Here is a 13,950-nt window from a genome sequence, read left to right as displayed (position 1 = left end):
TGAGGGTTAGCAAGGTCAAGATGCTAGCCCAGGCTCCCACTGTCAGGGAGTGGGGGAGCGAGGGTTTGAACCAGATCTTTCTGACCCTAGAGCTTCAGGAGGAAGTGGGAAATCGGGTATTTACTTTCCCTTCCCGTGGTTGGCTATTTGTTGGCCGTTTTTACAAGGAGCAGAGCTGGGGCTGCCCAGAGCTGCCAAGGGAAGGCTTCTTGAACTGCCTGTGAATAGATGCACCCAACTTTCTTCCGCAGGGTCTTGCTTCCTGCGGACGGATCAGCTGGATGGGGAGACGGACTGGAAGCTGCGGCTCCCTGTGGCCTGCACCCAGAGGCTCCCCACGGCCGCTGTGAGTAGCTTTCCCTGAAGTGGCACAAACTGGCGACTGTCATGGCACGGCTCTCCAACTCAGATGCCCTCGGGGGCCAGACATGGATGTCAGAGGTGAAGTGGGGCTAGTGAGGTGTTTTGGGGTCCTGGGGAGCCTTGAGTGCTGGTTGGTTCCTAGTACTCTGGCCCTGTGAAGTGCAGATTCGGTGTGTGGGACAGAGCTCCTCCAATGGAAGCTCGAAATCTTAAGAAACCTTGGCCAGGTACCTAGCGTAAGAGTGAAAGGTGAGCCAGAGCATGTCCTTCCTCTGCTCCAAGCCTCCGAAGGCCTCTCAGCTTGCTGAGAATCGGTCCCACAGTCCTTGCTGTCAGCCTTAAACCCCGCACAATCTGTCTCTGCTGAGGCCCTGACCTCCGCTTCGGCCCCCCCCCCCCCCCCCGCTGCAGCCTCACCGGCCTCGCCCTCAGGCATGCTTCTGCCTCCCAGTATTTGTCCTTGCCGTGTCCTCTACTGGGAACAGTCATACCCTCTTGTCTGCTGGCTGGGCATCTCCACCACGTCCTTAGGTGTCCTTGTCTGAGAGGCATCTTCTGACCACCCCCTCCCTGCATGCCCTCCCCATTCACTTCAAGGCAGTGCCTCTGAGAGCAGGGTTCTGCCCAGTGTGTTCACTGCTGAATACCCAGTGTGTGGAACAGCATCTAGAACTGTGTGGAACAGCCCATGGGCCTTCTCTTAAGAGGTGATCTAAGTAGTTGGAACCAACAGGTGCCCAAAGCTCCCTGGGGTCCTAAAGTTCCCCACGTCACACCACAATTTGTAGAGTCAGGGAGGAAGAAGGTAGCCAAAGAGTAAGTTTAAACACAAGCCATGTGGGTTGGATGTGGTCTGTGGACTCGGTTAAAAGATCACAGAAGCAATTCAAATCTCCAGAGGTCAGCATATGCCCCATGAGTGGTCTGAGATGATGAAGCAGAACATCTACGCTTCTCCTGGGCTTGCGGTCACATTAGTTGATGCCATTACTTTCCTCACCCTGTAAGGAAGGAGTGGGCAGGAGAGAGTTCTGTGTCTTAGTGGAGATAGCGTAACAATAAGTGTGCCCATGGTACGTATGGTTTTTCATTGCCAATAACAAGTGAAATGGTACCATCATGACTATTTTTTAAAGCAGGAGTTCTAGAGCAGTGAGTTTCTAACTGGTTAGGCACTCCTGGGGATCTGTAGAAGGCACCATTGTGCCCCTGAGATAAGGGGGTTCTGACTTTATCTGGACGACATGTTCTACTTTCTGGTAAGGTTTCTGCAAAAACATTCCTGATCCTCAAAATCATTGGAAGGACTCTCTTTAAGAGCTAGTCTAGAGCCTGGAGTCATGAGGATGCCTGCCTGCTCTGCAGCAGAGAGTTGCATCTCCCCACGCGTGTTTTGGATGCATCACCCAGTTTAATAAACATTCTTTGCCCTTCGTCTGGTTTGGGCCTGGGTGGGGCCCAGCGAACTCTCTGTTAGGGAGCTCTCAGCCTTTGTGGCCAAAGGGCTCTGAGTGGGGAGCAGCATTTTAACAAGTTGTAGATTAAATGATTGTATGAAAAGAGGAATATGGGAATATATTCTTGTTTTTTTGTTTTGTTTTGGTTTTAAAAAAATCAAACTGTGCGAAAGCTCTGGAGGAATCCTGCTCACAGCCTCTGCCCGGACCTCCCCTCCCCTTGGGAATCAGGGAAAGTCAGTGGTGATCTTCTCAGGCCTTTCTCAGCAAACTTTCTAACAAATAGCTGCGAACTTGGTTGAGTGTGGTTGTACATAAATGTATTTATTATTCTGCAGCTTTTCCCCCTTCACTGTGGATGGGTCTCTGGGCCTTTTCTTATAAGAACACAGAGGCCACAGGATGAACACGTCTGCATACAGGGCTCCTCGGCAGTGAGCAGAAAGCCCCACCTTGCCTGAGGGGTGGCCAGTAGCTTCCAGTTCAGACCCTGGTTGCCAAGGGGTATTGGGGCCCGAACTTGCCTGACAACCTGATTAGGGTTTTTTCCAATTAAAAAAAAATTGTGGTAAAATATAACATAAAATTGGCCATTTTATTTTTAAGCGGACAGTTCAGTGGTGTTAAACACCTTCACGTTGCTGTGTAGCCATCTCCACAACCCTTCATCACGCAAAACTGAAACTCTGTCCACACCGGGCCCCTCCCCCGGCCCCTCGCCACCACCGTTCTACTTTCTGTCTCCTGTCTACTAGGTCCCTCGTGTAAGTGGAATCATACGGTATTTGTTTCTGTGAGACTGGCCTACTGCGCTGAGCAGAATGTCGTCAGGGTTCATCCATGCCGTAGCCTGTGTCAGATGCCTTTCCTTTTTAAGGCTGAGTGACGCCCCACCTTCTGTGCACCCGGTCATTCGTCAGTGGGCGCGTGGGTTGCCTTCACCTTTCGGCTGTTGCAAATAATGCTCTGAACACAGGCGTACATGTACTTCTTTGAGACCTTGCTTTCAGTTTCCAGCAAGTGGAATTGCCACTCAAATAGGAATTCTGTGTTTAATTTTGGGGGAACTGCCATACTGATTTCCACAGTAGTTCCATTTTACCTTCCCATCAACAGTGCCCGAGGGATCCAGTTTCTCCGTGTCCTCCCCGACGCTTACTGCTTTTTGCGTAGCCATCCTGATGGGTGTGAGGTGTTCTCATTCACTGGCACCTCTGCGCTTCCCAGGGCTTTGCGCAGGGTCGAGCCATTTGTTGAATGAGTGAGTATTTTCATTGCTATGAACGGTTCCCTAGACCAGAGTGCAGCAGACGGGCTCTGCGCCATCTGACAGTTTGGGAGCCAGTATCTCCCCTGGAGCGTCTCCCAGCGTCTTGGGTTATCACATGTGGCACTTACTAATCTTAATGGAAGGCTTCCCCTCTCTTTTCCACCTGCTCCATAATTTTAAGAGCCTGTTTGCCCTGTTCGGGAAGTACAGTTGCTTTTGAAAAAGAGCGGCTGCCTCCTGAAGTCTCTCTAATCCTAAATGGACCTTGTTCTAACTCCCAGATGTTACCTCTGTTGCACAGGATCTTCTTCAGATTCGATCATATATCTACGCCGAAGAGCCAAGTATCGACATCCACAATTTTGTGGGAACGTTTACCAGGGTGAGTAAGCTCAGCTTGCGCAGACTCCTGACGAAAGCCTGCGCCGGTGCTGGGGTGGGGGTGCAATTCCCTTAGGGGGGCCCCACCTGGAGAGCTGACACACTGTTTCTCAGTAGGGGCCACACAACTGGGATTGTCTTCAGCCTCTGAACAGCTGGAATTGCCTGACAACTTAGAGCTGCGTGTTGTTCTAATTCATGTTAATGCTGATGTCTGAAAGTTACTCGGTCTCCCTCAGATGGGCCCACATCTTCTATTATTTTGACAAGTCCTGCCTACCATTGTTATACTTTTAAAAATATATATGTTTTTATTGATTTTAGAGAGAGAGGAAGGGAGAGGGAGGGAGAGAAACATGGATAGGTTGCCTCCTGTATGAGCCCCAACCGGGGATCAAACCTGCAACCTAGGTATGTGCCCTGACGAGGAACTGAACCTGCAGCCTTTTGGTGTACGAGACGATGCTCCAACCGAGCCACCCAGCCAGGGCTGTTGTTACACTTTTTAAGCCACTTTTCAACCATTCAGAATAGAAATTAAGTTTGGATTTAAGTGACTTTAGGAATCTGGGACAAAAGGTTTATAGAACCCAAATTAAATTGTTTGTGTTGTCTTTTTGAGTCATAAGACTGTGACTGTTTGATCGGCTTCTATGTTTTAGCTCTCACATTATGAAACACTCCTTCAGTGTTCCAGGCTTGTCCTTCTTAAATTGAGAGCCAGCATTTTCAGGTGTTTTCCATGGGCATGGAGACCCCAAGGACAGGAGTTGGTGGTGACCTTGGCCTCTCTCTCCTGGCTGAGCTGTGGGCTTCTCACTAGGGGTCATCCTTCTCTCCCTGTCTTGAGGACATGGGAGAGACAGCTTGTGTGTTTTTCCAAAACCTTGCTCCCTAAATGTGTGTCTGTTTGGTGTCTTCTAGGAGGACAGCGACCCTTCGATCAGCGAGAGCTTGAGCATAGAGAACGCGCTCTGGGCTGGCACCGTCATCGCCTCAGGTGAGGGGCCCTCTGTGAGGAATGTGTTAGCAATTTGAAAAGGAAAGAAAATCCTCTCGAGTAATTAGAATAATCATCTGTCAGTTGGGAAAATTAGTCGTCGGTCAAATGGTGTTTCCACTTGTTCCAGCACCTCCAGGGAATTCAACTGACATCTAATTACCCCTCAGACACTTAGAGACGTTGAGAAGAGAAGCAGCTCTGGCCTGCGGACCTCTCCGCAGCGCCCACTCCGGGAATAGCCCTTAATTGCTGCTGCAGATTGATGTTCTAATCTGTCCCAGAGGTTGGGCCGGCCTGACGTGCTGGCTGCAAGTCGTGTCTGTGAGGGCTGCCGGGCTGGTCCTGTGGGTACAGGGGCCCCGTGCACAGGAAGGGGCCTTAGGCCTGCGCTGGAGCCTCAGTACTGAAAACACCCATGTGGCATGCGAATTGGTGCCTTTCAGTTTTGAGCATGGGTCTGAAACTGAACTGAAGGGGTCCCACGGTGGAGCACGGTCTGCAGCACCCCTGGTTCGTATCAGTGGGGTTCCGCCCATCTGTCATGCGGTGTGACAAGCCCTTCGTGTGCTTGAATCGCTTCACTCAACCCTCCCAAAGGTACCATGAGGGTAGGTGCTAGTGTTGTCCTATTCTGTGGGTGAGGAAACCAAGGCTCAGTGAGGTTAAGTAACTTGCCCAAGGTCACACAGCAGGGGAAAGGTGAGCTGGGACTTCAACCCAGGCCCGGTGCTCCAGAAGCAGAACTCACTGTGCAGCTATTAGTGTATAGTATGTAGTAACATGCTTTCATTCACGTATAATTACGCTGCCGGCAACTTTCTATGTTTACTATTGGGGGAATCCATTTTTTCTCCAATCAACTCATTTTCCTCTGCTTGATGGTTCTTCGTGGCTCCTAGTACAACAGACACTCAATCCAGATTCTCTATGACAAGGGGAGGGAATGACCAGCACAAGTGAGAGCCCATGCCGCCTGGCGTCACCATCCACGGACGCACTGCTTAATGCAGATGGATGTTGGGAAATGTCAGTTGGGAAAATTAATCGTCGGTCAAATGGTGTCTGTGGTTCTTGCCATGTTTGTTTTCTTCTGCCTGCCTGTATTGGCAACATAACCTGGAATGTCTCTCAGTTCCCCTGATGACCAAAGAAGTGAGAACTTGGTGCTTAAGATTCTGCACAGCCACCACCCGGCCACGCCTTGGCTCCTGCTGGCCTGGCTTTGTTTAGTTCTGCACTTGTTTTGATAATGTTAGTATCTCAGTGATAAGCACCTGTGCCTCCGTCTGTTTGGTTGTCATTCTGGTGATTTCCTCCTCTCCTTCCTTTCTGCTTTCCTTCTTTCCATGAAGCAGACCTTGGTTGAACTTCTATATTTAATAACGCCACGCTCCATTGCTAGGTCCTGGCACCGTGGGGTGTGCCAGGGAACCCTGGACTCCACTCTCCTGGGACTTACAGTTTACTATACATTTAATGTAAGTTAAAGAGGAGAGGGGAGGAAACAGGAGAGAGTTCTGTGAATTTCCTCTGAAACCAGTAAAGAAGCAAACGGATTAGGTGAAGATGCAGGGAATTCTGAGGTGGAGGGAGTAGGGTTGGTCGTAAAAGTCTTGTGGTTGTCCTTAAGCTCAGAGGTTAACAGTAATCTTACTTATCAGGCACTTTTGATTTACAAAGTGCTTTGCTGCCATTCGCTTTTTTCGGTCTTGACATTAAGTGAGGACGTTTAACCGAAAGCAGAATGGAGACTCAGAGAGGTTAAACAACTTGCCTAAGGCCACACAGCCTCTCCGGGAGGAGGGTGGAAGGCAAATGGAGATCTTGAAGATGGGGGAAAATATGTCGAAACAGTTCATGGGAAATGCATTGTGGGATTGAAGCATGCATCTTTCATTGGTTTCAGTTACTCTCTGTGCTTGGTGGTGGGAAGAGAGAGCAGGGATTCCAGTGCCATGGTGGCATTGCCTGCCATGCCCTTCAGCAGGCGTATGTTTTGGAGTCTGAGGAGCTGGGCATTCAGCATTTCAGTAGCTGGCCTCTGTTTCCCCGTCTTCTCACTGCAGTATGATTCTAATGCAAACACAGAGTTAAAAGCAGGCCATTTCATTCTGGTGCTCAACTCAAGAAACAGCCACCAAGAATAATATTAATTATATGGCATGTGGCTTCTGTGTTCCTTTTAGAATCTAACTCCTGTGTCTTGGTCACTCCGTTCTTCTCAGTTGAAAGTTTAAAAACTAATAAAGCTTGCTCTGGCCGGTGTGGCTCAGATGGTTGGACATCCTCCTGTGCACTCGGAAAGGTTGCTGGTTCGATTCCCGGTCAGGGCACATGCCCGGGTGGAGGGCTCGGATTCCAGGTAGGGGGCGGGCAGGAGGCAGCTGATCTATGTTCTGCTCTCACATCGATGTTTCTCTCTCTCCCTCTCTCTCTTTAAAAAAAAAAAAAAATCTAGCTTGCTAGGGTAGGTGCTAGGGGTCCAGCATCAATCTGTAGAGGATACAGTTGCCATGGTAACCCAACCTGGTGCTGCGAGGCTGAGGAGTCACCAGGGTGGTAGAAGAGAAGGTGACCTGGATGTGACAGAGTCCTGGTATTCTAGTCCAGTTTTTCCCGGACTCTCAGTGGTGAGGGACCGGTTTGTTGGCCTCCCTCGACCCTCCCCCCAGATCTGTAGCAGATCGATCAGTGCCCTGCTGTGTGTGACCAGCGCGCAGGTCATGCCACGTGTACCTTTTTGGATAATGCCCGGCTGGTCCGTCCCCTTTTCAGTGGGGCTTGTCCAGTGACCACATGCTCGGGTGTCACAGTGGTGCCTAATTGCCATAAACATTTCTGAACACTCGCCCTCTAGGGTTCAGCATTTATCTTGTTGCCGACGGGGAACAAAGGGGTCACAGTGAGGTCTGACCCCAGGACCACACTGTTGTGCAGAGTTAGGAAGAACTTTGTGAAATGCTGACCACGACAGCCTGGCTCCTTGGAGAAAGCGGCTGGGGGCCTGCTGGGGGCTGGCAGGACAGAGAGGGTTCCGTGGTCTGCAGGCTGCAGAGGAAGAGAGGGACAGAGGGGACAGCGTAGGAGGTGGGGGTCCGAGGTCTGGGCTGGAGAGGCTGGAGTCACATGAGGTACATGGACCCAGTGTCACTAGATCTTCCAGTTTTCCGGGAGAAGCCAGAAATCTCAATTGTTTAAATGAAAGCTCCTGTCTTTAAAAGTTGGCAGCAAATTCAACACTTTTAAAGTGCCGTGCAGACCAAACCAGGGCACCCCTGCGGGCGTGTGTGTGCGTGCACACTCTGGATGGTGAGGCTGGGCTTGGACCTCGTGGTGACAGTTTTGGTCTTGCGCACCGGGAGATGTTGGAGGGAAGACCATTTTCAACATCGGTCAAAGCATTGAGGTTGGCTGGTGCCAGCGGGGGACCCTCCCTTCTGGAGCCCTTTTTATTAACACAGGTTACAGAAGAGGTGGAAGGAAACCCGAGAGAGTTCTGTGAATTTCCTGTGAAACCTCTCGAACCCTGGACTTGGACATTGAGACCAGGAGTGGAATGAGTGAGCTCAGCCATGGCTCGGCTCCCACTGCCCTGCCATCTGCTGTGGCGACAGGGCCCGTGTGCACCGGAGCCTGCCATCTGCCTGGGAGCGGCCAGCGAGCTCCCCGGCCTGCCATCTGCTGGCAGCCTCCCTGCAAGGGAACCGCCTTGACGGAGCACCGTGTGCGTTAAACTGGAGGGACTTCCGTGCCTCCTCCCGGGTTCTTTGTCCAGGAAACACGGGCCCAGCACTTCGTCTGGGGTCCGCTCTTTTCCCGAGACTATGCTCGAGTCTCGGAGTTTTTGTGTCTTCCTGCACCAGTGCTATTCAGAGGAGAGAAGGTTAGGTGTTTGCTGTTCCCAGCAGACACTGGATTGTTTGTATTCCTGGGGTCCTCCCCAAGAACTGGCAGGAAAGGCCCCTCCTCATGTTCAAGTTTCAGCTCAGATGCTCTCAAGCAGAGACAGCTTCTCTGACACCCAGCACCGGCTGCAGCCCCCTCCTCCGCCGCCTCCCGCTGGGCCTCCTGTCCTGCCCCTTCCCCGGCTTGTTTCCGTCACAGCACCGGCGCTCCTGGCTGCCGCCTTTCTTGCTTCCCTCCTTGACTGTCTGTCTTCCTCACTGCGTTGGGCATTTTCTTGGCGCACACTGAAAAGGGGAACAGGTCAATTTTTGATAGACGTTGCCGGTCCCCCCCCCCCAATAGGTTGTCCCAGTTTATGCTCCAGCCAACAGCATGTGTGACAGGGTCCTTTTTGCCACCTCCTGGCTGGCACTGGACACCAGTCTTTGGGGTTTTTGTCACTGTGATGGAGATAGGAGTGGCTGGCTTTGCGTTTCTTTGATCACTAGGTCGAGGATCCCTTCTAGTGTTGGCTGGCTACTTATACTTCTCCTCTAAAGCGTTTCAGAAGGATTGATGACTTTCATTGTTGTGCCAGGAGTGGGGTGGGAGTCTGCAGGAAAGGATTGCCACCTGCACAGGGTCCCCACACACATGCCAGTGAGGCACAGAATCTGAACAGAATCCACTCAGCGGCAAGAACGTGCCCGAAGAAGATGGGTGTGTCCCTAAGTTTTGATAAGCGTGTATGAAGGTAGGAGTGTTCTGGGCATTAACTAGCCCCCGTGGCTCTTGGACACTTGAAACGTGGCCAGTGGAAGTGGGAACTGTATCCGACTTCACTGCAATTGAATTTAAATGTAAATTGCTGCACGTAGCCAGCAGCTTCCGTACTGGCCGGTGTGGCCATCAGTCGGGGGCCGGCCCCGACGTGAGCTCGAGGACGTTCTCCGGTGTGGGTGTGGGATTTAGGAGGTGTCTGTCCTCCCTCGCGAGTGGCTCAGGCCCTTCCGTTGTACGTCTCCCTGTCCACACTGACATTTCTTTGCATGGTGTTTGTCTCATTTTAGGAACTGTTGTGGGCGTTGTTCTTTACACCGGCAGAGAACTCCGGAGTGTCATGAACACCTCAAACCCTCGGAGTAAGGTGGGTACGCGGTCTCGGGACCGTCTCCTTGTCACACCATCCACCTGATGTGCTTGGATGATTGGCGGCGGGGGTGAGGAGCTAGATTTAAAAACTGGAACACCTACCAGTATTATTTCATTATACAAAAACCTACTGTCTTTTCATATATACATGTATAGATATACATCCATGTGTAACACATATAATACATAAGTAGGTATTCACATATATATATATGTGTATATATATATATACACACACAAATACATAAAATTAAAAAATTCTACTTTTTAAAATTAAAAAATTTTTTTTGACCAGAACATTGTACTCCCATTCTTGAATACATCACGTTTTGAAAGCTTTTAAGTTAAAGCAAACCATTGTTATTCTGTGTCCACTTGCATCTTGTCTCATCCTTACGCCGGCCGGTGAGCACATTGTTTCCTGGGCCTCACCTCATCAGGGGGACGTGGCCTTGAACCTGCCATGCTCTGCCTGCCTGAGTGTGCATTGAGCAAGGGGCAGGCCCGGGTTCACACCTACTGTCTGCCTAGTGGCTCTGTTATTGCTCATTTCACAGCATGACCCTTCTCCCAAGCCCCACCCCTCCTTTAATTTCTAAGTCAGAATATTGCAGAATAATTTCCTTTGTCAAGTCCATGAACAATGCTATGTTTCCCAAACTCCAGTCATTTTCACCCCACCATCACAACTATAAATGCCATTTATTTGATGTTTTTGCCTTATATTAGGCTATATTTCTGTGAAGTTACGGGTTTGCTGTGCTAGTTACATTGAAAAAAAATACACACTGAAATAATTATGCAGTTATTAAAATAATAATGTTAATCAATGCAGCACCTGAAAATCAGGTGCCACCAGAGGTGTGTGCCCCAAACTTTCAGGCACATCTGACTTAGTGCATGGGCGATGCTAGAAGTGTAGGACTGAGTTATTCTGCAGGTCACTGGGTAGGGTGGCAGAGACAATGCAGCACATAGCCCCACTGAGCGCATAGTAACCTGCATATGTGTTTCTGAGTTTTCTTAAGTCATTAAAAAACCTGAAAGCAGAATTCTTTGAGGTCCCTTAGATGTCTATGGATTCCAGCCCATGGTGCCCAGTGTTCTCAACCAAAGCTATGGGGATGGAGGGTCCCACTGTCTCACCTGGGTGGAGGTGTTCCTGGATGAAGGACCGTCCTCCACGTGGGTTGTGGGTTTGCACCAGCTAATCTCAAGCTCCCCTATGTGTCTTGTCCCCCAGATTGGCCTGTTTGACCTGGAAGTGAACTGCCTCACGAAGATCCTCTTTGGCGCTCTGGTGGTGGTGTCGTTGGTCATGGTGGCCCTTCAGCACTTTGCTGGTCGTTGGTACCTACAGATCATCCGCTTCCTCCTCTTGTTTTCCAACATCATTCCCATCAGGTAAGCAGAGAACCAGCTTGTGTTTGGGTGCCGTGACAGTTTATTCTCTTTACTGGCTGGACCTTCTGCCAAGTGATGACCAAGAACAGCCAGGGTCAGGCGTGTGGGCTACGCTTTGTGGCTGCAGCATTGGAAGGGCACATGCCTAGTTGATCCAGTCTTTCTCGAATGACTCTGTTCAAAAGATCTTGCCTTGCCCAGTCTACGATAGGGATGCCCATTGGAGTGCACCTCATATGCCAGCTCCAGGAGGTTGGTAGTGGCTGTGGGAGTGCTGTGTTGAGAGGGATTCTGAGCCTGAGTCTGGGCTCAACAGGAGATAATATTGCAATTGATTAACAGTGGAAGCTGGATGGCACATGCCAGTTGTTTGCTTGCTTTATTAGGAGGCTGAATAAATGGTTTTAGATTATCATAGTAGGAAAAAAACAAAGATTCACAGTAGCAAAAGATTAAAATAAAAATCACTTCTAAGCTCCCAACTAAGTGATAATTGCTGTTAATATTTTGGGATGCATCTTTTTCTAGACTGCTTTCTATTTTAGAAAAGAGATTCTGCTCTACATAAAATCTTTCCCCCTTTTTAAATTATGTTTTTATTGAATTTTAGAGAGAGGAAGGGAGAGGGATAGAGAAAAACATGGATGAGAGAAAAATATCGATAGGCTGCTTCCTGCAAGTTCCCTACTAGGGGATTGAACTGTGACCTCTTGGTTCCTGGATCTATGCTCAAGGACTGAGTGGCACCCTCTAGGCCTGCCCCCCCTTTTTAACAGCAGTGTGTCACAAATAACTTTCCACATCAAATATACTTGTACCCCATCATTTTTTAGAACGGCCCTAACATATATTCTAGGTTTAACAGTTTATTTTGTCCCATATTATTGGGTAATTGTTTCAACTTTTTGCCATAGTAAATGATCAGTAAATAATAATAATAATAATTTATTGATTGATTGATTTTAGAGAGAGAGAAAGGAAGAGAGAGAGAAAAAAACTGATTTGTTGCTCCACTTATTTGCATTCACTGGTTGGTACTTGTATGTGCCCTGACTGGGGATTGAACCTGCAACCTTGGCATATCTGGACAACTAACCAACTGAGCTACCCGGCCAGGGCAATCAGTAAATAATTATTAAAATAAGCCATATCTTTTCCCCTGAAACTTTTAGTGCTTATCATCTCTGTTTTACACTTGATATATTACATTTTCTTTTGTATATTTATGTCATTCCAGCTAGAATTTGTCTTTTTCTGAGGGTAGAGATGGTGGTTTTGGTACAGCTGCATGACCAGTACAGGGGAATTGAACCCCTAGCCAACGTGCTCTGGATATGGTTTCAAAGAATAAATAAGCCTACCTTATTTCTAGCAAAAAAGTGTTTGTGGTGCCTGGCTGGGCGTGGCTCAGCAGTTGAGCATCGACCTGGGATCCAGGAGATTGCTGTTCCATTCCCGGTCAGGGCACACGCCCGGGTTGCAGGCTCGATCCCCAGCAGGGGGCGTGCAGGAAGCAGCCGATCAGTGACTCTCTCATCATTGGTGTTTCTCTCTCTCCCTCTCCTTCCCTCACTTTTCTTCTCTCTAAAATCAATAAAGATATATTTAAAAAAAAATGTTTGTGATGTAATGTTAAGTAAAATTGTAGTCTTTAAAATTCTGTCTACAACGTGATTGAAAGTGAGTGAATTGAGTCCGGCCGGGCGTGGCTCAGCGGTTGAGCATCAACCTAGGATTCAGGCGATCAGGGTTCGATTCCCGGTCAGGGCACATGCCCGGGTTGTGGGCTAGATCAATGACTCTCTCATCATTGATGTTTCTATCTCTCTCCCTCCCTCTCCTTTCTCTCTGAAATCAATAAAGATATATTAAAAAAAGAAGAAAAAAAAAAGAAAGTGAGTGAATTGAATCTTCACATGGCCCAGGGCTAGCCAGTAAAACAGTAAGCAGTTTGACTAGTTTAAAGGATTATGAATGAATTTGAAGATTTCTTTTTATTTTTTTGCTATAAAAGAATACTTAAAATTGAGTAGAATACGTATAATGGAATATTATTCCGCCTTAAAAAGGAAGGAAATTCTGATACAGGCTGCAACATAGATGAACCCTGAAGACAGGCTGAGCGAAGTAACCAGGTCACCAAAGGAAAAATACTGTATGATTCCACTTACGTGAGGTACCTAGAAATAGTTAAGTTCCTAGAAACAGAAAGTAGAATCGTGGTTTCCAGGGGGAATTCTTGTTTAATGGGTATGAAATTTCAGTTTGGGGAGATGGGAAAGTTGTGGATGTGGATGGTGGTGGCACCTGCACAACAGTGTGAAGTGCTCAATGCCACCAAACTGTCCCCTTAAAATGGTTTAAGTGGTAAACTTATGTTGTGTATATTTTACCACAATTAAAAAAATGAGTATAGTATCAAAAAATAGATTAGCTCAGAAGACCAGTAATTAAAAAAAAGTCAGACTGAAACAGCTGCCCTTTCGGTATGTGAAGCGACCTTGGTTATGATGAGCTTTCGTGCTGGTTGATAGCGGGGATGAGCCGTGTTGCATCTGGGGGTTCAGCCCAGCAGTGGCTTCTGTAGGGAGGCTCCAGATGCTGTGGCACAAATGATGTGTCTTTAGAGTCCTTGCTGTTTACAAGAGAGACACAGGGAGCCTTGTGTATATTCTGTTAACCTGTTTGCTCTGGTTTCCTGCCAGTTTGCGTGTGAACCTGGACATGGGCAAGATCGTGTACAGCTGGGTGATTCGAAGGGATTCGAAAATCCCGGGGACTGTGGTTCGCTCCAGCACGATTCCCGAGCAGCTGGGGAGGATCTCGTACCTACTCACAGACAAGACAGGTGAGCTTCCTGTCACCCCTCGAGTCAAGTGAGAGAAGGTGCGGGGTCCTCCTTCTGGAGCTAATAGAGATATTTGCGCTGCTCTTTTATTTCCTTTAGCTTTTGATGGAGATTGATTATTTGGCAATGATGATATGATTAATAGCAACAGAGCACTGAGCTGGGGTATTTGTACGTAGTTACTTAG

The 13,950-nt window shown here is 48.6% G+C and overlaps 1 protein-coding gene across 2 annotated transcripts in view; it reads left to right on the top strand.

The window, feature by feature from the left end:
• Nucleotides 1-13,950, top strand: part of ATP9A (ATPase phospholipid transporting 9A) — a 115,273-nt gene that overhangs the window by 52,302 nt on the left and 49,021 nt on the right. For both annotated transcript variants that reach the window (XM_087819167.1, XM_087819168.1), the window contains exons 7-12: nt 252-346; nt 3,392-3,472; nt 4,396-4,471; nt 9,430-9,506; nt 10,755-10,915; nt 13,621-13,763. In XM_087819167.1, coding sequence (XP_087675293.1) covers nt 252-346; nt 3,392-3,472; nt 4,396-4,471; nt 9,430-9,506; nt 10,755-10,915; nt 13,621-13,763 — 633 coding nt within the window. The remainder of the gene's footprint in view (nt 1-251; nt 347-3,391; nt 3,473-4,395; nt 4,472-9,429; nt 9,507-10,754; nt 10,916-13,620; nt 13,764-13,950) is intronic.

The sequence above is a fragment of the Miniopterus natalensis genome, chromosome 7 (genome assembly GCF_054644295.1).
Source record: "Miniopterus natalensis isolate mMinNat1 chromosome 7, mMinNat1.hap1, whole genome shotgun sequence".
Classification (NCBI taxonomy): Eukaryota; Metazoa; Chordata; class Mammalia; order Chiroptera; family Miniopteridae; genus Miniopterus; species Miniopterus natalensis.
This window is presented reverse-complemented; position numbering and strand designations above follow the sequence as displayed.